Below are 27,259 nucleotides of genomic sequence, written 5' to 3' on the forward strand. Positions count from 1 at the left end.
CGGCTGTCTCCGCTGAGGGGAGCAAAGGGCCCTTGGCTCAGTCACGGCAGCAGGAGCCCTGCTGGCGGCACTGCGCTCGAGAGCGGCGCTCGCGGCGAGAGATTGGGGCGCGCTCCGCCCCCGGCGCGTGTCACGGATTAGGCGAGCCGAGCAGCGGGCGGCGGCAGCAGCAGCGGCGGCTGGGCTCGGCCCCGCTCATTGTTGGGCCATTGTGGCGGCGGCGGCGGCGACCGGCAGCTGCCGCCCCTTCTTTCTAGCCGAAGCCCTCAGGCGAGGCGGACTTGACGCGACTCTCCTGGCAGCCATGGCTTTATGGTAAGCTGGCGCGCTTTCTCCTCTTCGAAGGAGAGGTATCGAAACGGGGATGGCTTTGCTGCAGAGAGATGGAGGGCGGCGACGGGGGGCTGCGGGAAGGCAGCCGGAGGGGGGGGGGGGGCTTTCGCCAGGCGCATCTGGCCGACCCCTTCCGGAGGCGCAGGGCTGGGCTGCAGGCACCTTGCGGTCCCATTCCGAAAGGGCCCGCTCTGACGCGTTGACGAGGCGCCGACCCTCCGCCAGACAAACATGTGTGCCTCGAGGGGCGGGGGAAGCCTCGAAGCCCTTGTCTTCCTAGTTCCGCCTCTTGCTGCCCCAGCCGGCGAGGAATCTCGAGCTTCGGGAATCGGGAAGACGTGCTCTGTGGCTGAGGCTGATCTGACAGATCCCTTTCCCTGGCCATTATTATATACCGCGTTTCCCTAGAGCATCGCCGCTCGGGAACACGCTGTGCTGGAAAGGTGCTCTTTGGTTGCATGATCGGGGTGGAGTTGATCTGGACAACGGGGCGGGCGGCAGTTCCCGCCCCCTTTGAAATGTGACCGAAATGAAGCAGCTTCAGTCCTTTCCAGATGCCATTTGTTTTTAAAGGGACACTTGGAAGGGAGTGCACATTTCAGAAACAACATTATAGATCACTCTCTCTCCCTCCCTCCCTCTCCCCCACTCTTCTCTTTTTAAAAACAGACTCCACAAATCCCTTAACAGGCCCACTGGGATTTGTAAATCCACATAAGGATTTGCTACCCCATCCCCACCTCCAAGCCCCCCTCTTTCCTGGTAAGTGGCGTTTGCCCTAGGGATTTTATTGCATCTGTACCTCAGACTCATTCTTCACTTCAGAGCTGCAGTTTTCTCTTTCCCTGCCCTCAGCACTTTCGCTGCTAAGTTATTGATTCCCCAAGGACTTGCAGGTTGCATCAAGATGGCCTTGAATGCAATACAAATACCTTCTGGCGGTGGGGAGAAGAAAGCAATCAAGACAATAAGGTGGAACTGAGAAGATGCTCAGGGAGAATTTTCACCCTCTCTCTATCATAAATGGCTTTCCTTCTTTCCTTTCCCCTTTTTATAGTGAGTACAGTATATGACCTTTATAATTTATCACACCATTATATATATATTAGAGTTACTAATGTCAGGATTAACACAAGATTCTGTTCATACTTGGGTTCAACTGTAAATTGAACAGCAATTAGCACTCTACCAGGTTTTTGGCCTGGTAATTGCTCTTGTTCTAACAGGCACTTTCTCCAGGGATGTATTGAAATATTGCCCGTAAATAGCATTGCCAGAATATGAAAAATAAATGTCTTAAGAAAGTGAGAAAGGAGCAACAACTGTGTGAAATTGCACTGTCTAGAATCTTGTATTGGCTTTCAATAGATAAAGGCTTGGCATAACCCTAACCTAGCTTGCTGTAATGTATTTTAGTAGGCCAACTAGATGTAAAATTGATTGTATTTTAAAATATTGCATAATGATGTCACATTTCTGGACTGGCTCTCCAGACAAAGGATAATTCATAAGATTAGCAATTAATAGGACTGATACGACTGTAAGAATAGATTAGGTCTTGAGAAATTCAGAAATCCAAGTTGAAAAGTGCTGTCAAATTCTAAATTGCTAAGAATGTGACTAGACAGCCACAGTTACAGATGTCATGAACTGGGATTCTAGTGATAGAAGCTTTTTTTCCTTTTTCTTTTTTAAGAAAACATATACTGTATCTGAATTTGGAGTTTTTGTTGTTGGGGCTGTTGGTGTTTGGATTATATAAAGCTGAAAGGTTTGCCAATATTTGCTTATTTTTAGCAGCTATGCTAATGTTCAGTGTTAGGAAACATTTTAAGATCATAACAAATTATATTCCATTGCTAAATGTGCTCGCTCAAAAATGACCTATCTCAGTAGAGCCTAGGAGCAGTTTACATAGTGAATCAGTGCACTGAAATCATGAGTTTAGTGAATTCTGATGGGGTTTTGAATGTGACTGAAAGTTGAGTCACACAACCCTCTCAGCATGTTACCATCCCCAGAGAATACTCAGCCTACAATGAGTTGACTTGGGAGAGCAGTGTGACTGCTGCTGGCAAGCGCTGAGTTTGGCACAGTCATTTTAGAGAGTTGGTAGCAGTCATGTTTCTCCCCCTGGCCTAGTAACTTGTCCTCTTGTTTCTAAGTGGTACTTAATGCAGCTAGCTCTGTCTGTTTTCTAATTGGAAGTAGAAAGTTTTTATGTTATTAAGCAGTTGTTGTTGTTTAGTCGTTTAGTCGTGTCCGACTCTTCGTGACCCCATGGACCAGAGCGCGCCAGGCACTCCTGTCTTCCACTGCCTCCCGCAGTTTGGTCAGACTCATGTTTGTAGCTTCGAGAACACCATCCAACCATCTCATCCTCTGCCATCCCCTTCTCCTTGTGCCCTCCCAACATCAGGGTCTTTTCCAGGGAGTCTTCTCTTCTCATGAGGGGGCCAAAGTACTGGAGCCTCAGATTCACAATCTGTCCTTCCAGTGAGCACTAAGGGCTGATTTCCTTAAGAATGGATAGGTTTGATCTTCTTGCAGTCCATGGAACTCTCAAGAGTCTCCTCTAGCACCATAATTCAAAAGCATCAATTCTTTGGCGATCAGCTCTCACTTCCATACATCACTACTGGGAAAACCATGGCTTTAACTTTACGGACCTTTGTTGGCAAGGTGATGTCTCTGCTTTTTAAGATGCTGTCTAGGATTGTCATTGCTTTTCTCCCAAGAAGCAGGCACCTTTTAATTTCATGAGTGCTGTCACCATCTGCAGTGATCATGGAGCCCAAGAAAGTAATTGCATATATTTTCAATTTAACAAGGGTGGTGCATGTACAGAAGGAAACCTCATGTACACATCCCTTGCATGGGTTGAAATTATGTGCTCAAAAGTATACAGTGGGCATGTTTTCTGGCTTTGGATCCTTCTGTTTAGATTCTGTGTAATTCCAGATATGGGACTGGTTACTGTACAAAGCACTTAACATTCATTTGGAGGAAGTGAACATAATTCATTTGCTACTTCCTGTGTTACCGATTGTGAAGAAGAGGATCTGTGATTTAGCTCTCCCCTCCAAACCCGAGCAGGTGATCTGAGCTGTCAGGCTTTGCAAAGTGGCCATCTGTTGGGTGGTTTTGTTGTTGTTTAGTCGTTTAGTGGTGTCCGACTCTTCATGACCCCATGGACAAGAGCATGCCCGGCACTCCTGTCTTCCACTGCCTCCCGCAGTTTGGTCAAAGGTAGCTTCGAGAATACTGTCCAAATATCTCGTCCTCTGTCGTCTGTGTTTGCATGGCACAGTAAACCAGGGTGCTGAAGCTCAGGTCTGCAGACCAAATGTGGCTCATCAGGCTCTTCTTTCTGGCCAGGCCACACCCCTCATTGTTTCTACTTCATACCTTAGCTTCGTGCTGATAACACCAAGGTTGCAGGTTCGATCCCCATATGGGACAGCTTTATATTCCTGCATTGCAGGGGGTTGAAGTAGTTGATCCTCAGGGTCCCTTCCAACTCTACAATTCTATTATTCTGTACGTGCTTTTGTCATGTAGTTCAGACCAGCAAAATGGTTAACACTATTGCTAGTTTCTTTTTTAAAAAATATTTTAATTAATTTTTTCCCCTCATAACAAATATCCAATATCAATAACATTCATTTTCCAATTTCTCCCCTCCCTATTGACTTCCCTCAGCTTCCATTTCTGGTTTATTCTGTCAAATGTTACATCCTGCTGTTTGTATATAGTATAATGTTGTCACATTGTTAAATTTCTTGTTCTCTGTAAATAAAATTGTAAATGTTTATTTAAAACCTGCCAGGGAGTCCATGTCTGTTTGTTTTTTCGTTTCTGCAAATACTGTATGTTGTAAAAGGTTCCCATTCTTTTTCGAAATCACTATTGTCCTTTTCACGCAATTTGGCCGTTAACTTTGCCAACTCTGCATAGTTCATCAACTTTTATTGCCATTGTTCTTTTGATGGTATTTCTCCAGTCTTCCAGCTTTGTGCTATTAAGATTCTTGCTGCTGTTGTGGCATACATGAATAATGTCCATTTTTCTTTCAGTAGCTCTTAAATACCTAACAAACACTATTGTAAGTTTCAAAAAGGCTGATTTCACACAGTCATTGCTGAATGTTAGACTAAGTTTTTAGCTAAGAGCAAAAAAAACCCCAGTCTCAGTTCCAGACTGCAAATGCAACCTCTGGTTAAGCAAAAGCAAGCACTTTGGAACTTCTTCTCTTGGGTGCATGAGATGGGAGCAGAAGAGTATGTGAGCCCAGAGTTTGAGGCAGCTCATTATGGAGTGCATGCATAATTCTAACCTGTAATCTAACACCAAGGCTGCCAACCTTTTAGGGGCTGTGAGCACATTTGCAAGCTAGAGAAACACACACACACACACACACACACACACACACACGGTGAATCCAAGCATACACCACAGCTTATTCTATTGGCTACAAGAGAGAAATCTGTGTGGAGAGGGGATAGGACCTGGTGGGCACCAGGGAAGGCCTTTTTGGCTGCATGGGCACCCATGGGCACAACATTGGTGGTCCCTGTTTTCACGTGATGTCCTGATGTGCCCCAAATGTCAGTAACTGTTGACAGCCAGTGTATCAGAATGTTAGATTTTGATCAGGAAAATTTCTGGGTTCAATTTTCTGCTGACCCATGCAGTTCACTAGGTGACCTTGAGCTCTCTCCATCTAACCTACATCACAAGGTTGTTGTGAGGGTGATATCAGTTAAGTCTTGGGCATGTTGCCTTGGGCTCCTTAGAAGAAGGATGGAATACAATCTAATAAATAAATTAGATGGTTTTTTTATGGACTAGTATCTACTGCATATATATATTTGTTTCACAAACCAGAACTGCATATAAGCTGTTCCTTTTAAAAATGGGGGGAACTTCCCCCACCTCCCAAACGACATGTTACTTTTGTGTTATAATAAGGGTATTGCCTACCAACAGGCCATTGGTTAAAATCCCATTGCTCACATGAGTGTTATTAGAGGATACACCAGCCTGCTAGCTATGAGCGGATTAGGAGCGTATTGAAGTAATGGGATGCTTAGAATAATCATGCCAGTTGACCTTAAAGAAGTTTGTAGCAAACAAGCATATGGAATGAACTCTTCTCCATGAGCTGAAGGTCACCTTCTTTTGATACCTTTGCTCTGAGTCAAGTTTAAAAATTAATGGAATGGTTTACCTTGATACAGAGGCAGCATTCGTCAGTATCTTTTCTACACACAATAAACCAGGGTAACCTGAGATCTAACTACTTCCCTCTATATGATCTATTTTATTATGATTTTGCTACACACACACACACACACACACACACAGCCCATAGTCACTTCTGAATAAGTATGCAGAGCATTGCATTGTAAAATCAACTAAACTGTTGTTAGAAAGCAGACATATTAAATGATTGTAATAAGATTTTACAGTACTTTCAACCGACAGAAGTGCTTATATATCTTAATCATGTTGTCATCTATAATGTAACTGCTTAAGCTTTCATGGAGCTAATCTTAGAGCTCACTTTGTACATTCAAATGCAGTTTGCTGCCATTTTAATGTTTGACATTTCTGCATCATTTGATGTGAATATGTATCAGTTGAATGTTTGTGTGCCTCTGTTTGCTTTGTGTTATTGATTTGGCTTGACACGTAGTCTACTTTCTTCAGTTACTAAGTTGCTGTTATTGTTATTATTATTAGCCAACCTTCCTACACATGCACTGTATCAGAAATTTGGTGTGCCCTGGCAGCATAAAAGGAAATAATTATCTCTGTTAGTCATTTGCCTAGTCATCAATGGGACTATTTACAAACTCAGAAGCTGCAACAGTGAAAAAATAAAAAAGTATCCCCAGTTCTGAATAACTTATATGGATACTTATATAGTTACTTATATAGATAACCTGTAGCCACCTAGTTGACATTGCTCAGGAAGTCTAAGAAACCAACAAATTGGTGAAGTTTTCAAAGGTTCAGTCTGCCAAAATGGCATCCATTTGTATCCAAACACAGATAAAAGCCTGCTACTTGATCGCAGGAACCATCATGCAAAATTTGCTTATAACATTCATAGCAATCAGACAAACAAATTTCCACAATATAGGTTGGAAGATGAGGGATAGGCACTTGATCAAATATATTAACTATGTTAAGATACATTAACTGTTAAAACAATAAAGTCATGAGCAGATAGGAAACTTATACTAATTACAAAAACAAATTAGTTAACATTATGATACAATTAAATTCACTTTAAAAAAAATATTTATTTATTCCGTACGTTTATATCCCTCTTTTTCTCTGTCATGGAACTCAAGGCAGCATACATGGGCTTCCCAGGTAGACACTGACCAGGCACAGACCTGCGTAGCACAACCAAGGCAGCTGTCTCATGTGCCCTCAAATCATGCCAGGGGTCATTAGACTACTTGCTATAAATTTAAACAGTGCTAGGTAGGGTTTCTATAAACCAGAGCTTTCCAAACATTTCATGTTGGTGACACACTTTTTAGATGTGCATCATTTTGCGACACAGTAGTTCAGTTTTACTAGCAAACCGGAGGTTAAACCAGGCATAGGCAAACTCGACCCTCCAGATGTTTTGGGACTACAACTCCCATCATCCCTAGCTAACAGGACCAGTGGTCAGGGATGATGGGAGTTGTAGTCCTAAAACATCTGGAGGGCCGAGTTTGCCTATGCCTAGGTTAAACTAACCCCTTTCCAGCTCCGGGAGGAGCATAGGTGTTCATGCGGCACATTAATGTGTTGCGACACACGGTTTGGAAAGCTCTGCTATAAATGCTAACTATTCTGCAAATAGTTCTTCTTTTACTTTTATCCTGGAGCATCAGGGCCAGCCTTTATTTATTTAAAATAAAATAAATTAACAACAGATATCACAGAGGTAATTCTCATTCCTGCAGCAAGCAAGATAGAATAATAGGTATTCTTTGGCAGTGGTCTTTGCCACTGATAACTGACTGCTTTCCTGTTCAGATACACCAGTGGTTTTCAACCAATCTTCCATGGCACCCTGGGGTGCCTTGAGTGATGGTCAGGGATGCCAGGGGCAACACTGGTCTTTGTTCCTTTTTCCTTCCCTCCCTTCCTCTAATGCCCTCACACATCTTTACCTCTCAAAGGCTTGCACAGCTGTTTGTTGCAGCATCCCTGCCTACAAGCTCCCCAGGCAAATGGTGCCTCTGGGGCTGGTTAGGGGGTGCTTCCCAGGCCCCTGTGGGGCAGTGTGAGGAGGCACCTCTCCTTGGGGCAGCAGCTGCTGCCTGGAGGACTCCCAAGGAGAGGGAAGAGGGAGAGGATGCTGAGGGAACACTCCACAAGGTAGGGTGTTCGAAAAAGGGTGAGAGGCTGCCAGCTCTGCAGGCAAGGGCAGACATAACTGGGCTCTTGAGCTCCACAGGGGTGCCACAAAAAGAATGTAGTTGGTCAAGGGAACTGTGGACTCAAAAAGGCTGAAAACCACCCACAATTACTCTAGGTGGCCAGCTGGAAAAAACTTTCCTTTCCTTCAAGTTTGCCCCTAATTGCTGCAGGGCCAGGAGGAGGAATCTCCATTCCTGCAATTTCTATAACCTCTTTAATTTCATTATGGCATTAAGCTGACACCTGTGTGGTGGCATCCCTGAATTCATGGAATCTTTGATCATATTTGACTGTATCTTTCTCTTCTTCTTTGGTGATCACTTGCAGCCGAGTAAGATTGTCTTCTATAAACACGGTTTTAAAAGTGAGTCTTTAAGTGACTGTGGAGGCCATTTCTGGATCCACAGGTCTTTCCACAGTGGGGACATACAGTAGGTTTCTGGGCAGGAGTTGATCATGGTGAGGGTTTGCCAAGCGTGCCTTCCTCTTAGCACTTTTCTCCCTTTTGTCCTGAGTTCAAGCATCTTCAAAACCCATGACACCTTTGGTAAAGGCTGTTCTCCAATTGGAGTGCTCGCAGGCCAGTGTTTCCCAGTTGACTGCATCTAATAATGGACAGTTAGTTGACAATATTTGATCAGTCAATTGACCCAAGTGGCAATTCTATAAGTAAGCAAGGCTCGTCAGATTTGTGGTGCTTGGGATGTCTGGGCTTCCTCTATGCATAAATCAGACGGATTAGGAAGATAAAATGGCCACTCTGAGTAATGACAGCTGTTGCAGGCAAAATTTGCAATGGTGCAAAGCAGAATAAAACTGGAGAAGGTAATAGAAACAGGGCCAAGAGTGCAGGGGACAATCAGCTTCAATAAAGACAGTTGAGAAAAATAATATGCTGGGACAGTAAATTTGTCCACTGCCAAGGGAACTCTCCCAAACCAGAATGCCAAAGCTAATTTGTGTATTCTGCTTAGGACAGGCGTGGGGGACAATTGACTGATCAAACAGTGCCTGTTGAGCAGTCAATTAACTTCAATCAGTTACTTCATGCATGAAAATAATGCCTACCTTTTTATTGTATACTATGAGATTGTTTTGTAACAATGACAGAGAATAAAGGCTCTATTTCTGAGCCCTGCAAATGTTAAGTTACAACTTGCCCTGTAATTCCTTCTAAATGCATTACACGCTCTAACCTTCCTATTAACCACATGACCTAGCTCAAGGGTGGCTAACCATTTTTATTTTTTTCAGTCAAGGGCCACATTCACTCTTGACCAATCCTCTGGAACAGGTGTTGCTGCTCCACATACTAGTATGCACATCCAAAGGCACACTGCCTCCCTCCTCAGCTGATCCATGCAGTCTGATGATGAGGTGGCCTCCATCCACCCCCATTTTTTTGCCACAGTCGCCAAAATCAGTAGAGTATTGGGGGGGGGGATCAGAAACGTTTTCTTAGAGGACCTGGATTAGAATGCCAAAGGGACAGTTAGCCACCCCATCCTAGCTTCTCCTGCTACCTAGATGCTGCACTGCCAGCTCTGAACAGTACAGGTTTACAGTTCAATAGGGAGCAACACACACAAGCAATTTCACATAAGTCACAAGTTCCCGTTTATCAGTGGACTATCACTAAATCCATTGCATTTGATGTGGTGAGATTTTATCAAGTGCTCTGAAACAGTTAGCAATATAGTCAGCCTCCTGCAGGCTCTGTAGGCTCTGAGAGAACTTCGGTTTTCAGAATAGGTGATGAAATAATTATGAGACATCTTTGGGGGCACTCTTTACCAACTCAGCTTTTTCTCTGCTATCAGATTATTTGGACACTGAGTGTTCAGTATTTTTATTATTTTGGAGGAAGATGGCACACGGTGAGATAATTGGATAATGTCAGCGTTGTGATAGCAGAATGACTTGAATTGTTATTTGGTTTTGAAAATAATGTGTCGATTTATAGACACAGATGTCTTCTGTTTAGGAGAGAGAGATGATGTAAATACATTCTACTGAAAGTATTGTTGAACAACCTATAAATAGCCTATCCTTCAACTCAGTTTGCCAAAGCCAGTTAGGCAGTCAGAGCAAGTTTTGTTGAAATGAAGGGGGCTGAGTGCTGGAGTTAGATACTCCAGTTCTATTAAAAGATGATAGAAGATGAATGCTTATTAAAAAGATTTTTCAGAAACTTTGCAGAGCTATTTTTGCACGGTCTACAGTTCCACCTTAGCCTGATCCTGTCAGATGCTATTTTGGAAAATAAGAATATAGGTTCATGTGCCACGATTTCTGTGGCTCCTCAGAGTGAAGAGCATGGCACTGAGATTGCATCACAAGAATTCCAAAACATGATAGTACAGCAGCTTGATAGCACTGTGCTGATAACAACCAGTAAGCACCACTGCATACAACAAAGCAAAATAATTTTCAAGCCCACCCTCCAAAATTTTGGGAAGATTATTGAAGTGCATATGAATTGCTCAGTTGGAATAAACCTTACTTTCAAGTGATAATGCTGTTTATGGCTGCAAGGCGAAATTACTGCTTAATGGTCCAGAACTGTTGATAGATTTTTCATTAATGGGAGCTCATTGTTAGGAAGTAGTTAGAGAACGCTGAGTGTTTTGACTAAGAGTTAGAAGAGCTGGGAGCATTACACCAGCCCTGCTAAGGGGGGAGACAGCTGATGCAAGAGGGGTGTGTGCTGCTGTGTGTGCATGTGAAGAGAGAAAAAGAAACCACTTTTGGAACAGGGCAGGATACAAAGAGAGAAGCTGTGAATGAAAGGCTGGAAGCATCTTGAAGTGCCAGTGCCTTTCCAGGGATCTGGTGTGGCATAGTAGATATTGCCTCTTAGGACAACCACTGCTTTCATGTATGCTCTGCTTGCATATTTGTACATAAGCCAAACATTATAAAAATCTCTTCCCCAAAGGAAAGCAAAACCTGGGAGGTGATTTTCCTGGAACTTTTCACCTCTTAAAGAATATGGAACAATATCAGCATGTGGCTCACAGTCCTAGTAAATTTGAGTTAGCATTTTGCATATGCTTATTTTTACTGGCTAAGATATCTATAGATAGCATTTCCGATGTCTGGTTTTGTCACTTCTCTAAATCTACCAGGGTGCAGGTAGAAGAACCAGTGAGGCTTGCAAACTTGCCTGTTGATGTTACTAATCACGTTGTTCCTTTTTCAAACCCTGTGTTTTGTTTCTTTGTCTTCAAAGGGTTTATGCGGCTGGGGGGGTGTTGTTGCTGAGCTCACAGGGCTTTTTTTGCAGAATCAAGCTCCAACATGCTTGACATTTCCATGCTTGACATTCTGAGATAATGACCTTGGTTTATATGAAGAGAGATCTCAAGGGCTTTTCTGCTGAGTTAAGGTTATGTGAATCAAGTACAGGTATATTTCAGTAGAGCTGCGAATTGCTCCCCCAAAAGTAGTTAGTCCTACTGTTATTTATGTGGTGAAAGGGATATATCAACAGACCTAAGGTATGGTGTATTAAAGACTGTCTACCAATGCATGATAACAGTGTATGTCTTGTCTGGAAAAAAGTAGTGAAGGAACAAATGCTTTCTTACACTATACATATTTACTTTGTGCAGTAAAACAGAGAACTTGGCTCTTGCTGTAGTGCATTGTCACATATGATATATTGCTAGGAAGGAGCCTACCATGAAAGTATAGTTGTTTTCTTTGTTTAGGGTGCAATCTTATGACCCCTGGGAGGGCTTGGGGCTGTGCTAGGGGAGGACCAGGAAATGGCTTGGATTTAAAACTATCCTAGTCCCCTGATGTGCCCCCAAAGCAGGGAAAGCTTGAGATCACGACCCCCCCCCCAGCACTTTTTAGAGGGCAAGAGCGCAGTGTGAGAGTGCGGCACTCAAAATGGCCACCATGATCTCACATGAAACAATGTGATGTCCCAATTTTTCCAGGGCAGTTGGTAGGTATATATCCAGAAGATATGGCTACCTTTGAAATACAGGTCAGCAAAGCCATGGTGCTTTAAGTACCAATCTATGGATTCATGATTCATGATTCATATTTCAAGAGACAAATGCTGGTTGGTTACAGCATCGTCAGTATATTTCCTTGGAACTTTGTCATTGGCGTGAGATGTTGGATGAGACTGCTGTTGAGTACTGTATCTTTTCCCATTCTATTTTTGTGGCTAGATGGAAGGACTGGAGAGGAACAGTAAGCTTGGATTGCAAGCACAAAGTAACATGGAACAACCATTCACTGTAAGTTCATTGGTAAGTGCTAAGGGCTGATGCTTCATGATGCATGGAAAGCTGCTTATCAGACATGTCTGCTTGAATGGTGTGGATATTGGCTTGAGCCTGTTTTTTTGTGAAGCAAGCATCCCACTCAAGCTCAAAATACACCTTGGAACATGTTGTCCATATTTCCAAAATGTATTGAGTTGGCATAAAATAAAAAAAAGTTTATGAATGCTACTTCTTACCCTCCATCTGGTCCATAACTTTTTACTTTTACTGAACTCCTCTGATAATCATATCATTGTTGATAAGTTATCCTAAACCACTCCTTTAAAGCCTTGGTAGGCCCAGACATAATTAAAAATCACAACTTTTAAGGCTTGCGGTAGACATGACAGAAGATGTGGGGCTGCTGCTAAAAATAGGACCATCCTCTCCTCTTTTCCCCCTCCTCCATAATGTCTACTAATACATAATGTATGGTCAGACACTGTCACAGTGAGAGAATATCTTTGCTACATTTAAGTGACTGCCACTTGGGGACACAGGGAAACTCTCAGCATGGTGGCCTGATGCCATGTGCTTAAATTGCGAGGATGAGGCAGAGATGCAGGACTGCTGTTTTCTTCAGCAGTCTTCCTTTCTCACTATGCCTTTGCTTAAGCCTGAATCATGTCTCAAACTTCCCATATTACATTCCTGTTTATGAAAGAGGCTGAACAGAGTGGCTAAAGGTAAAGGGACCTCTGACAATTAAGTCCAGTCACGAATGACTCTGGGGTTGCGGCACTCATCTTGCTTTATTGGCCGAGGGAGCCGGCATACAGCTTCCGGGTCATGTGGCCAGCATCACTAAGCCGTTTCTGGCAGACCAGAGCAGCGCATGGAAACACTGTTTATCTTCCTGCCAGAGCAGTACCTGTTTATCTACTTGCACTGTGTGCTTTCGAACTGCTAGGTTGGCAGGAGCTGGGACCGCCGACCAAGGCTCAGTGGTTTACACCACAGCGCCACCTGCATCCTGTTTATGAAAGTGGCCGAACAGAGTGGCTCCGGTTGGTTTGAAAAGTGGCGACTGAAAGCTTTATGATTCTGACTTGCGTTTATGCAAATGTGAAAGACAACATTTCAGAACAACAGCAGCTGTGAAAAATATATCATAATGGGCATAAAGTGCACATCTCTTGCATCATTAAGCAAAATGATTTTTGGAAAGTTGTGTGGTTTTGAAAATGTGGTTGTGTGCATGTGCATGGAGTAGCTGGGGGTTGGTTTAATGGGATTTCCCCTCTACTATTTTGCAACAGCTCTGATGGAGCAAAATCGAACCTTGCTGAAACCGTAGGTTGCAACTGCTAATTGTGGCTCAAGATTTCAGCTCGAGTTCCTTGGATAAGTTCAGTAACCAAAGTGAAATGCAATTTGTGCTGTCTGTTTTAACAGAAAAGGCTAGCAGCTATACCTGACCACACAGATGTTTCACTGAGCCCAGAGGAGCGTGTACGTGCCTTAAGCAAACTTGGTTGTAACATCACAATAAATGAAGACATTACTCCACGGCGCTACTTCAGATCTGGAGTGGAGATGGAGCGCATGGCATCTGTATATCTGGAAGAAGGAAATCTTGAAAATGCCTTTGTTCTCTATAATAAGTTTATAACGTAAGGATTGGTCTGAAGTTATGGATATCAACCTGATCTTAATTTTTAGAAACGGCAATTTTAAGCCAGTGGAATGCTAAGCAAATGATTCCAAATGTGTCTGAAAAAGGGGTCTTGTTAGGCAATGACTTTAGAGCTCAACAAATATGCCCTCATTTGTTACAGGGCACACAGAAGGCTTTCCTAACTTCTGCTTCCAAAATTCTGTATTTTCCAAGCATGTCAACAGTAATTACTTTTATACCTGGAAAATACATCTTTCTCCCAGCTAGCGTGTCAGTTGTGAGGGTGAACGCTGCATGCAATGCAACTGCACTAGTGCCAAAGAGCCTGGTAGAAAATGTATGTTAACATTAGTAGTGATAAACAACACAACCCTCACCTGGTGCTAGGGATTTTCACAGTTTTTGTTCACTCCATGTTTTTAAGTGATCCAACCTGATTCACACTTCTTGGATTAATATGCAGATCAGAACACAGTTATTTTTACGTTTTCACACTTCCCTCCATTTTCTGATATAGCTGTTAGCTCAGATGTGTATTCAACTGCCTCTTTTAGGCTAAAATGTGTATTTTAGGTAAAAAAACCTATTGAAATTGTATTTTACGGTAAAATGTGTACAGAAAATGCACGTTTTCCTATGATTTTTTAAAAAACGAAATTGCAGAATCACGCAGAAATTGGACTGAATAGACTCCATGCAAAAGTTACATGAACTGGAAATAGACATCCTTTCATCCTTACCTGATGCCTCTACCATTGTGTTAATTTATGGGACAGAGAGTTTTCCTTTTTTTAATGTTTAAAGATGGAGCACTCAAAAATCAGGAGTTAGATGTTACAGCAAACTTGAGGCCGCCATCTTAAACATCAGCTTTGTGTCCCTTCTCCTGTCCATAATGATAAAGAATATTCAACATACAGAAGAATTTCATTACTCTGTAAGCTTCCTTGACAATGATCTGCATGGATACAGAGAGACATGATATAATATTATGCATGGAATATCACATGCAGGCTGGGATGTTGGAACTTATAGCCTGAGAACATCTGGAGGGCACAGTGTTAGCTATCTGGCATTTGAGAAAGGGGATAGGAAAGAAACAAGACACAGGGTGCTGTTTTCATGGGTTGCCCCATGTTTGACATACATCCCAGTTTCACAACTGCAACCTTCCAGACCTTTTCAAATGCAGAAGAGTCTGACAGACTTTCCTTTAATTGAGATGAGACAGGCTCATCAGGCAGGACAGTAGGCCACCACTCATCAGAATGTGTGAGCTTTGGCTGCCCCATGCATTGCTGGAGTTGACTCCTGCCTTCAGCTAGTATGTTGCTAAAACTGATGGTTGTAAAAACTCAGGGAAAGTGCAGACATGAGGTACATATGAACTATGTGGCTGCTGTTGCATGATCACAAAGCTAGAGCTCAAACTGAGATGAGGGATTTCTGCTGGGTGATTTAATCTTTCATGTTGCATTTTGAATACAGCTGTGTTCCCCCCCTCCACACACACACACACACACACACACACACACACAGAGCAGCTTTTTATTTAACTCTTGTCATGCATCTTCAGTACAAATAACCAATGCATACCTTAATAAGCAGCCAGTAATTACAGTGGCCACTATCGCCATGCCAACGACTAATTTCATTCTAGCAAGCAACCTCCATCAACTAGAAACTGCAGTATTTTGCCAGTAAATGGGGATAGGGAGCCCTGCCAGTGTTTCCTATAGAGTCAATAAACTAGGCTGCCAGACCTGCTTCTGTTGCTGAGTCACTAATCCTGCCACACATCCATCCCTTAACCTGCGAGTGAGTGAGTGGAAGCTTGCTATGCCATTTTTGAATTCCTTTTATGCACCTGTGCCTGCTTCTGGCACTCTCTTGGCAGAGTCTTTTTCCCTTCCTCAAGCCCAATTTTGTTCCCAGACGTACCTTAACACAATAGGCTGCATTATGGATGCAGACAAGCTGCTTTCCATGCTGCCTTCTCATTCACCCACCCCCACACTCACATCTGAGAAAAGGAAACGGAAGTCTTGCAGCAACTATGTGTTCTGGGGAAAGCCATGTGAGAAGTTAAATGGGAGAATATTGAAGCTCAGTGGTGGGTCATAAGCTTTTCACTCAGAAGGTCCCAGCCTCAGTCCTTCAGTCTAAATGTTCACAACTATTCAGACTGGGACACCTGCCTAAGTTTTGAGAAGTTGTTTTCAGTTGAAGTATTGAAATAGTGCTGGGCTAGTACTCCCGAGGAAAGAGGCAAGAAGAATTGAAATGGAGGGAAGAGAAGGATTGAAAAATTGCATTGTCAGTTACAACAAACAAAGAAAGTAGGTACACCAAAGGATAGTTCTAGTGCTTTGTTTTATTCATTACCTATAGTTCTAAGCATAGCATTGACTGCAATTGAGAAGCATTATTTTTCTGGAAGAGCTGCGTGAGAATGAGTGGCACTACAGCACAGTAAATAGTAAACCAATTGTGCACTGAGAACCGACTGTAGAACTGCAGTGTTGTAATTTAAAATCCAAAGGTACAGAAAGCTGCTGTGAATCAAAAAAAGAACACTAGGTCCAGCCTCATACGATTTATGCAGCCAGCTTTTGTCTCTGCAGGAAAACAATGGTGTTGTGGATATTTCTCAGACATGCAAGGTGGAAAATGTGTGTGTCTCGTTTTCTAGTTTGTTTGTAGAAAAGCTGCCCTGTCATCGAGACTACCAGCAATGTGCAGTTCCAGAAAAACAGGATATCATGAAGGTAGAGTTGCTTTTTAAAAAAAATAAAAATATCGGGCATTTCAGAGAACTTCTTTTTCTTTTCATGAACCAATAACAACAGCACCACCAGCTCTGCTAAGGCATTTGGGCTCTAAAAGCTGGTGTTTCCATCGGTGCTGAGGGCTACAGTATGAACTCTGGGTTTGGAAGCCATGTTCTCCTATGGAGACCAGACTTGATACATTTTCTTGTGATTAAATTATGTTAGCCATTTTACCAAGGCAGCAGTGCCATCATGACCTTTGAAATCTATTTGTAGCAAACACAAAGGCAGTTAAGGCCACTGAACAGCCATGTCAATAGAGGCTGGTTCATAGCTCTGAGCCTTAAATTTTTTGTATTTAATTTTAATTTTATACCAATAGACAAATTGGTTATGAGATCAAGATGGTGATCTGTAATGGGAGGAAGGCAAGTATTTATATGCATGCATGCACTTATTTATTTCTTTATTTTAATTCTCTCTAACAAAGAAACTGAAGGACATAGCCTTTCCAAGAACTGATGAATTGAAGAAGGAGTTGTTAAAGAAATACAATGCAGAATATCGGGAATATATGCAAGACAAGGTAAATTCCACCAGAACATTTATATTGTATGTGTTTTTAATTATATGTGTACCCCATCATCAATATTCTGTATAACAAAGCTGGCAAATATATAAACCTTTAGTAAGGAACCCTATAGGTGAATGACATAATTTATTTAGCTTTTAAACATTTTGTGGTAGTGGTGGTAAGTAACACTGTTACTATTGATGATAATAATAATAATGTTAAAAATGAACAAAAAGTGACACTGAACACTAACATATCAGCTATCTATTGAGAAACCAAAGTCCTTTGTTACCTCTTGATCCATGGTAGTGTTCCACTGGATTGATGCAAACCTTTCCTCCATCCCCCGGCAACACAGACACACACAAGTAGGCAGCCATGCCCAAACAACATGGGTGCCAAGAACTGTACGGCCCACAGGCAATGCATCCATATTCTGCACTGTACTATTCCTTGCCAAAAAGTTTGGCCAAGAATCATAAACGTGTGTCAGTTCCTTGACATTATTTATTTTTGCCATTATTCACTTCCTATGCTTGTGCTCATAGAGGAAAGGATCCTTTCCGAAGCCCAAAATATGCATGATGGTGGCAGACCTACTAAATGAAAAGTTCTCATTTTCACTTGCAAAACAAGTGTGGGTGGTGCAACTGAAAGGGTCAGAGAGCTATGCAGCCAGGAGCAGGGTATTGGACAGTTTACCCAGAAGTCTGTTTCTTAAGGTCCAGTACCAGAAGTAAGCCCTGCAGGGGGAAAGCTACAGGCTGAAGGTTTGTTCAGCATTCTCCCCATCCCCATACATTCCTGGCCTTTAAATAGTACAGTGGTACCTCGGGTTAAGTACTTAATTCGTTCCGGAGGTCCGTTCTTAACCTGAAACTGTTCTTAACCTGAAACATCACTTTAGCTAATGGGGCCTCCTGCTGCCGTCACGCCACCGGAGCACAGTTTCTGTTCTCATCCTGAAGCAAAGTTCTTAACCTAAGGTACTATTTCTGGGTTAGTGGAGTCTGCAGCCTGAAGCATATGTAACCTACAGCGTATGTAACCCAAGGTACCACTGTACTCCACTTTATATGTGAATGGGACAAGTATTTAAACAATTGGATCTGCCATGTCTAATGTGGTTTGAACCACTGTGGGCGGTACATTGGATTTTTTCATGTAATATATTTTTCAGGGCAAATGCAAAGCTGAATTACTCAAGAAGCTAGAGCAACAGAAACTGATAGAAGCAGAGAAGAAGCGGATTGCACAGATTCGTCAACAGCAGCTGGAAACAGAACAGTTTCAGTTCTTTGAAGATCAACTGAAGAAGCAAGAAAGAGCCCGTGATGAGAAAACTAAGGATAATTCAATTACATCTGAGCAGACTGATGGGAGCACGTTATCGTCGTGCACTGCAACACATCTGAATAATTCTTTCCCCACAACAATTGCAAACAAGAGTGATGGACAGTCTCCTCCCATAAGTCGGGCCTTAAAGCCAGCTGCTACTCTAAGTGCTGTTCAGAGTAAGAGAGCAATTTTGTTGTTGTTGTCTTCTTCCCATGTTATTGCACTGTTAGACTCTATAGCCAACTGTGTGGCTAAGGTTCGCAACAGGTGGCATCCAATATAAATCGGAATACAGTGGTACCTCGGGCTAAGAACTTAATTTGGTCTGGAGGTCCATTCTTAACCTGAAACTGTTCTTAACCTGAGGTACCACTTTAGCTAATGGGGCCTCCCGCTGCTGCTGCGCCACCGGAGCACGATTTCTGTTCTCATCCTGAAGCAAAGTTCTTAACCCTAGGTACTATTTCTGGGTTAGCGGAGTCTGTAACCTGAAGCGTATGTAACCTGAAGTGTATGTAACCCGAGGTACCACTGCACATGAAAGATTTCACCTAAAAATCTACACAATGCCAATGATTAAAATCCCAAACCGTTGAAATATTACAGCATAGAACATGTTCTGAAACTTTGATACACACATAGGTATCTTTTATCTGGTTAGAAATGTGTTTCCACGTTCTGGATGGGGAGCTCTGTAAAAGTTGCCCAGTTACTCGTTCAGACCTCCATTTGAACTGAGTGGTTTTTCCCTAAAAAGGAAAAGCCATGAATAAATAATTGGCAGTTCAACCTAATGAAGGTATCCAAGACAATACCTCACTCATGATATGGAAATCAAGGTGTGCTTTAAGTTGTGTGTTTGTGACTGACTTCTAGTATACGCTATTCGTTGGTTTGCTCAAGGGAAATATTTAGGTCTCAGATCTCCTTTCTTTCAGGCTTCTATTCATGCAGCTTGCATTCTTCCATGCATCTAGTTTACCTTCATAAAGCTGTTTCTCTGTATTCCTCATCACTCCTTCCCCTTTGACTTTAGCTTGTTAAGTCACTAGAACCCTTATTCTGGAACTATGCTTCCAAAAGTTCAATAAATTCTGTTTAATAACTGCTCATTCATACTGGAATGTTGCCGAACGGCCCAAGGTCAGCTAATGACCTTCATGATTGAGCAGGGATCCCAAACCAGCTTTTCCACTACATCACACTGGCACTCAAATCCTAAAATGCACACACCAAATAAGTGAGACTGCAGCAACTCTAGTAGCTGTCCAACCTATATAGTTTGTGATATTTTATAGAAATTTCAGCCTCTGTTTGTTGCACAAGCCATTTGCCATAAGTAGAGGGCAACTGAAACTGGCGCAGAAGAAAATCACTGCTAGGAGTGGGACAGTCACTTGCTATGTCTTTATATCTATCCTGAATTCTGACTGTAGCTAGGTAGTGTATAAATTTCCAAAATAAATGAATAAATACAAAATAAATTATTCAAAAAATTAGCCTCCCAATTTGAACATGTACTCAAGTCAGTCAAGCGCTTCTTAAATTGTATTGTATAAGAGCATTTTAGTACTGTAGACTTCTGCATAAATGTAAAAAGGTAAAGGACCCCTGGACGTTAAGTCCAGTCAAAGATGACTATGGGGTTGCAGAACTCATCTCGCTTTCAGGCCAAGGGAGCTGGTGTTTGTCCGTAGACAGCTTTCTGGGTCATGTGGCCAGCATGACTAAACCGCTTCTGGCGCAACGGAACACTGTGACAGAAACTGCTAGGTTGGCAGGATCTGGGACTGAGCAACGGGAGCTCACCCCATCGTGGGGATTCGAACCGCCGACCTTCTGATCAGCAAGCCCAAGAGGCTCAGTGGTTTAGACCACAGCGCCACCCACATCCCTTACCTTACCTTTACCTCTGCATAAATGACACTCTTACTCTCTCTCTCTCTTTTTAGACAATGTGGCTGAAGGGCTGCGAAGTGTGGTTCTGCCCAAGGATCTTTGCCACAAATTTCTGCTGCTAGCAGAGGCAAATACAGTAAGAGGAATAGAGACATGTGGAATTCTCTGTGGAAAACTGGTACAGTTGAACCTTCACATTTGTATGGGGAAGGCACTTTTGATAGTACTGTATTTTCCTGTAATGAACTGATATCAGAGCAAAAGCAGATGTGGAGTGTAAGTGTGCTACATAATTGACTTTACTTCTCAGAAATTCTTACTGAACTGTGGTCTGCTGTTTGCCTTTTGGGGGAGGAGCAGAAATCATTGATCTTAGGCAATGGGAAGCATGTAATGCTATTAAATCATTCTGCTGTGAAGTTAGACTCCACTAAAGGATTTTTAAAAATGGTTTTCATGAAACACAAATGAGAATTTGTTGCAGGAAAACCAAAATTAAATATAGTGGGAGCTAATGCTGTGGCATATCAGATTCTGAATATCAGATTTTGTGTGTATGTATGAGTGGAGAGAAATTATAGCAAATATCACTTAGCTGTTATTGCTTGGATTTTGCTTCCTAGGTAAATAATGCACACTGTTGCCTAATGTTCACTTTACACCAATAGTTAACTGCGAAATGTATCTGAAACATGGCTGATATAGAAAGTACTCAACCTGGCACAAAGGGGAAAACATACACAGATATTAAAATAATATATATTCTGGCTAATAAGAAGATTAAAAAAAATACTGCATTGTGAAACCCAACCCTATCTATGTTTACTGAGAAGTGAATTCCATTCGCAAGTGAGTGTGAATAAGATTACATACTAAGAAAAGGTAGCATTTCCTGCCGTATTTTTACATAAGCATGGCGCACACTGGCTGTAGCTCAGTGGTAAACCATGTGCTTTTAATGCAGAAGGTTCCATGTTCAGACCAGGCATTTGCAGGTAAGGGTTGAGGAAAAGTGCTGTCTGTATCCTTGGAGTCACTTCCAGTCATAGCTGTCAACTTTTCCCTTTTCTTGCGAGGAATCCTATTCGGAATAAGGGAATTTCCCTTTAAAAAAGGGAAACGTTGACACCTATGCTTCCAGTCAGTGTAGAAAATACCGAGCTAGATGGACTAAAGCTTTGACTCAGTCAACTTTCAATCTTCCCTTTAAATGCTTGTCCACGTATATAATATTTTAATATCAATGTTGACCTCCGTCATTGCTGCTTTGTCTATTACCGTGATGAACCTGAGTATCGCTTGGTGTGAATCAGCACAGCGACTATGAACTACTAAAAATTGATCCAGTTGGTAATAGTGATGGTTCTGGGGGTCAACGTTTGGTGCTTGTTCCCAAAGCTATCTTGCCACACTTTTATTTTACAGACCCATAACGAATTCACTATTACTCATGTGATAGTGCCAAAACAGTCTGCGGGGCCAGATTATTGCGACATGGAGAATGTGGAAGAGCTGTTCAGTGTTCAAGACCAACACGATCTCCTCACTCTGGGCTGGATCCATGTACGTATATACATAAATATGCTGTGGATCTCAGTGAAGAAATAGGCAGAAGACATTCCTTACAGAAACAATATTTTTGGTAAACTATTCTAAGGGTGTGCAATGGGGGGGGGGATTGGTTTTGGTTTTAAGCCAACATCCTCTTTGCTTTATCTTCATTTTAGTTGCATTGGTTTATTTCCATTTTACTTTGGTTTAATTTTTCCATGGATTTCAGTGGAGACCCATCTTGTCTGCTACTGCCTGTAACATGACACATGCACTGGCATTTGTTTTTCACATTCGTTATTTTTTATGCTTGTCTTAATGGAAAGTGAAAGGTAGTGCATTCAGTTTGTTTTCTAAATGAAAGCACTATCCCTAGACTATTCCTCCTTAACCTTCCTACTACCCACATGTACCAAGTGTTCTGTAGCCCCTTAGGGCACTGCAAATCTTTCAACAAGTACAGGTCTGTCTACTTTTGTTGACTAGATCTTCAGATTTGTTATGCCTACACAGAAGTGCTTATGATAGCAGGGCATATTGTCATTCCATTTTTTTAACAAAAAATTTCTCGTGTGACAGAAAGAGGCAGATGCATCCTTTAGGAGACATTATAAGTACTACTACTACTGCTACTACTACTACTAATAATGATGATGATGCATTAAAAATATATATTCTACCAGTTTAATTAGGATACCATAAACGTTTTGAGCTTTAATTCAATTAATGAAAACATTTGCTTAAAATGTTTTTGCTTAGGCAACTCTATCCAGACACGGAGATGGTTATGTGTTTTAATCTTTCTTACTGTTAATTGTCATTATTTTAAACTGTTTTACTGATGTACCTTGAAACCGTTTAGATGGTTTATTATAAATAAGTGGTATGCGGCTGTTGTTAAATAGGCAAATTAACAAATAAGTCATTAAATGCTGCAGCCATACAAAAAAAAAGTGATTGCAAGAATATATATAGTAACTCTAGGTAGGTATAGACACTGATCTTTTCAAAATTTAAATAGCAGTCATAGGGGAACAGTGACCAGGACTGTAGGGAGAGAAAACATTAACTTTTCCCCCAACACAGCATTCCTGATTAAAATGCTGGTGTTATTTTGCAAATGTACCCCCTCCCCCAATTGGCCCTGGTAAATACGACTAACTGGCCTATACTTCCAATGTGCATTCCATATGTCTCACTTTCCTTTGAGTAGAGGTGGGCACACATGCTCCCAGACCTGTCGCTCAGCATTTTGGGTTTTTTTTTATCATGCTATCAGTGTTCATACCTGCCCTTAGTGTTGCTGGCAAATGTTAGGCCTATATTTGAGTGCTATGTGCTGCCTGAAGGGATCCATACAGAACAGAGCACATGCAGAAATCAAACTGTGACCGCTGAAGTATGTTCAGCTCATGCCACGTTCAACCTCAAAGCCAAAGAAATGTCCTGAACAGTGGCTCAGGTGAGCTTGCCAGTTGGACATGTGCCAAAGCAATTAAATAATCACTTCAGTATGTGCCAGGCATTGCCTCCCACATCCCCCAAGTGCCTTGAAAAGTTTTTCAAGAAAACATTTGCTTGGGGACTTCCCATCCCATTTTGGGGGTGAAGTTTAAACTTCAGTCAGTCAAGGGGGAAATTCCTCTGGGGAGGCTGTTTTGTGATTGTCACAGGAGTCAGGCAATTAGCACTGTGCACTGTTTTTTCAGCTACAAACAAGAAAGACAGATTCCATCCCTGCCCCCTGTACATCAATCGTTTGTATGTCTGACCAAAACAATGCAAATTATATACCTATACCTGCCAATTTAATTGAATTTTCCATGTAGTAGTTTGTCATTTTCTGCCCCTATTTTTTTGATATAGTTTCATGGTCAAAGGCTTTAGTTTTCTGTTCCTTTCAGTAATTTCCCTTTCCTTACCAGCCCACCTATGGTGCAGTGAGTAACTTACAACAGGTACCTTTGCTATGACTTTGAAGCATCCTCTTTGCTGATGAGAATTGTCATGCTGTCTGTTTGGGTGAAGGAAATAACATAAACAGTTGCTAGAAAATAATATAACAAGCCTTCAGACTAACTATGATTTCTCCTTGATTGTATTTGACCTTGATCTGTTAAAAAAAAAAATCCACCCACTAAGTAGACATTTTCCTTTCTTTCTTTGTAGACACATCCAACACAGACGGCATTCTTATCCAGTGTTGATCTTCATACACATTGTTCTTATCAGCTAATGCTACCGGAGGCTATTGCAATTGTTTGTTCACCAAAACATAACGAGTAAGTTCTTTCTCTCTCTCTCTCTGACTCCATCCATGAGCAATGTTCAGAAAGATGTCTCTGTACTCAGCGAACTACAGAACTACAGGCAAAGTGAAGGATTGAAGTACAGGGTTGAAGTAAAGGTTTGGACTGAAACTGTACTGTAACTTGGACTGTAACTTGGACTTAATTCTTATTGTTAATTCATATTGGCAATTTTAAGTGGCAATTTAATTTCAGGATCCCTGTTTTCTTTTAAAGATTTTGATTACTGTATATACTTGTGTATAAGCTGACTTTTTCAGCACATTTTTAATGCTGAAAAAGCCCCCCCCCCAGCTTATACTTGGGTCCCACTTACTGTTTGCTGCTGCTGCTAGTGCCACCGCCTCTCTGCCAAGCGTGGCTCCTGTGCTTGCCCTTGTGAGCGGCAAAGGCTGTTACTGGCAGAGGAAGAGGAACGAGCAGCCCGAAAGCAGCCCTTTGGGGCTGCTCCTTCCTCCTCTGCCGCCTTTGCCACTGTCGGCATTTCCCACCCTAGGCTTATACTCGAGTCAATAAGTTTTCCCAGTTTTTTGTGGTAAAATTAGGTGCCTCGGTTTATATTCGGGTCTGCTTATACTCGAGTCCATAGAGGTCCACATGCATGCATATCCTCATCCACTCCTCACTGGAGGCAAGTTACTGCGTTGGGTAATTTTGGGCTATTGGCATTTGTTTTTTTACTCAGTTTATTTGGTGGGAATGTTAATTTGTAGGCATATTTATTTTGTGGTGCAATTTTGCTTTACTGTTGTGGGGAATGGAAAAAGGGAAATAAGCAGATGAACTTTATTTCAAGTGTTGAGCATAAAACTTGAACATACAAAATACGGCATTCGACCATGTAGCCCAGTGTGATCTTGTGTGGTTGGCAGTGGCTTCTCCAGGGATAGGTTCCAAAGCAAGCATCTCTCCCAGCCTTGCCAATTGATATCCTTCTAGTTGGAGATCAAATCTGAGTCTTTTTCCCATGTAATGTGCAGGTGCAGTCAACCTTGATTGATTAAGTTAAAAATTAAATGCTTAATCAACTGCAATTATTTTTGTCTGGTTTAGGCAAGTTCAGAATTTTCCATAGCAGGATCTACTTTTTGGATATTACTCTGCTCATGATGTCACTCTGGCTGCAGTGTGGCATCATTTGCATCATGTGTGTCTGATACGTGAGGCAGCAGTTACAACCCTACATATGTGATGCAAATGTGGAGAGAGAGAGAAAGTATCCTCTTCTCTGGTGAAGCAACCCGCTCTCCTGCTGGTGCCTCATTTATAAATACAGTTGGGCAGAGCTTGATTAATCTTAAGCAACTTTTCTTTCATAGGAAGCTGTTACAGTTGCTGTACATATGTACCTCTTCTGCTACTGGTGCTGCATAGAATTGAGCTGTCCGTGTCTTAGTCCTCAGGTGTGAGCTTAAATTGAAATGCTCCTCTGGCAAACTCCCCAAAGTTGTTCATGCATCTGATTTTTCACACATTATTGAGACGTACATTTTTATTTTATTTTTTGCTCTGTTCTGTTTGCTTCCTTGGACATAATACTTTCTTTGCTTTCTAGCACGGGAGTCTTCAGACTTACTAATGCTGGCATGTTGGAAGTTTCTGCTTGTAAAAAGAAGGGCTTTCATCCCCATACCAAGGATCCTAGACTATTTAATGTAAGCATTACTTCTCAACAGTTTGGCTGAGTATGTCTGTCTGTCTGTGTGTTTGTTTGTCCAGCACAATGTCTTGCAGGAGTGAATTCCATAACTGTGTGAGGAAGCACTTCCTTTTTGTCTTCCTTGAATCTCCAAAGGGAGAGAAGCTTCTCCCTATCCACTCTCGCCTATCATGCCCCTGTAACTCTTTTTCCAATTTAACAAGCCCCCAATACTGTAACCTTTCCTCAAAAGAGAGTTGTGCTCTATCATTCTGTTCTCTTTGTTTGCTTCTGGAGTACGCAGAACTCATCTAGAAAGTGGGAGAGAGGAAATGTGAATTCTCCTTCTCCTTCCCCTTCACTGGAAATGTTTATTTTTGCCTGGTGAGGAAGAAGCGTAAACTGCATAGGTTTATATATGCAGGCCAGCTGGTCTGAACTAAAAGACACTAATTTTAAATTTAACTAATAAGCTAAAAGTGTACCCTCTTCCATTTCCCCCCATTGTTCCTGCTTTTTGGTCACAATTAAAGCACTCATTTTCCGACATCACAGACACCAAACATCCGCTTTCATAAGGCTGCAGGAAAAAATGTGGCTGGTCTTACATTGACCAAGATGTGATTTAGGCTGTATGCACAACATTCAAAGCATATAAAATGTCCCCTCTCCCCCTACAAAAAAAGCATCCTGGAAACTGTAGTTATTTAAGGGTGCTAGGCATTGTGCACTGTGAAGGTTAAACTACAGTTCCCAGAATGCTTTGGGGGAAGTCATGTGCTTTAAATGTATGGAATGTAGGCAGCCTGAGACTAGGGAACTACTGTCTCCAATTTGATGTGTGAGTTACAAGAAATGGCAAGGCAAGGATGAGGAGGGAGAATGCTGCTTTATGGGCACCATGGTTCTTTTCCTCTGAGCCAGCACTGACCTCCAGGAGAAGTACCATATATTCAAAAAGAAACATTTTCATGATCTGCTGTCTCTTAAACAGCATGTTCTCGATTGACTTCAGAGGCAATTTGCCTCTTGCAGCAGATTCCTCACCGACGTATATCCGTGATTGATTTTGGCGACTTCTTTTGCAGATATGTAAACACGTCGTTGGGAAAGATGTAAAAATAACTGTATTGGACCTGAGGTGATGTGGATGGGAAAACAAACCACCTCAAAAACAGCTGCCCAAAGGAGAACATGGCTGCCAGATTTTCCTACAGTGTTTTCCAAAAGTTACTGACATTTTATATTTGTACATTTTAGATTTAATAATTTGATATTTATTGCCCTTTCCCATTTTGAGGTTATTTTGTTGTTCTGTCATGATAGAGTTCATGGTGGCATTCAATCAGGATATGTTATTATGCTGAAATACTATGAAAATAAAGTGGACTTGAAACAGTGACAGTGATGGAACATTTGCAGCGCATCTGAATTTTCTGTCTTCGATTCCATGAAGTTTTGTGAACTGCAGTTTTTCAGCTGAGTAAGAACAACTGGAGGTGTTTTTATTAAG

The 27,259-nt window shown here is 41.9% G+C and overlaps 1 protein-coding gene across 5 annotated transcripts; it reads left to right on the plus strand.

Moving 5' to 3' along the window:
- STAMBPL1 (STAM binding protein like 1) lies at nt 1-27,159 on the plus strand. 5 transcript variants are annotated; one of them, XM_053388654.1, is made up of 11 exons: nt 3-315; nt 11,952-12,032; nt 13,443-13,660; nt 16,358-16,433; nt 16,927-17,022; nt 18,191-18,524; nt 20,301-20,425; nt 21,673-21,810; nt 23,968-24,080; nt 25,663-25,762; nt 26,835-27,159. In XM_053388654.1, exons 1-11 carry the CDS (start codon nt 313-315, stop codon nt 26,889-26,891), a joined length of 1,341 nt encoding a protein of 446 aa, XP_053244629.1. In that variant the 5' UTR covers nt 3-312; the 3' UTR covers nt 26,892-27,159. The 5 variants fall into 5 exon arrangements, with proteins under 5 accessions (XP_053244633.1, XP_053244629.1, XP_053244631.1 ...); XM_053388656.1 differs by having other exon boundaries at nt 20,301-20,383; XM_053388655.1 differs by having other exon boundaries at nt 11,952-12,020.
- Nucleotides 27,160-27,259: the final 100 nt, after the last annotated feature.

This window comes from Podarcis raffonei, chromosome 5 (assembly GCF_027172205.1).
Source record: "Podarcis raffonei isolate rPodRaf1 chromosome 5, rPodRaf1.pri, whole genome shotgun sequence".
NCBI classification, from domain to species: Eukaryota; Metazoa; Chordata; class Lepidosauria; order Squamata; family Lacertidae; genus Podarcis; species Podarcis raffonei.

Coding starts and splice junctions, on each gene's coding strand:
- STAMBPL1 (XM_053388654.1), top strand. Junction 18,525..20,300: donor TACTCTAAGTGCTGTTCAGA/GTAAGAGAGCAA, acceptor CTCTCTTTTTAG/ACAATGTGGCTGAAGGGCTG. Junction 24,081..25,662: donor TGTTCACCAAAACATAACGA/GTAAGTTCTTTC, acceptor TTTGCTTTCTAG/CACGGGAGTCTTCAGACTTA.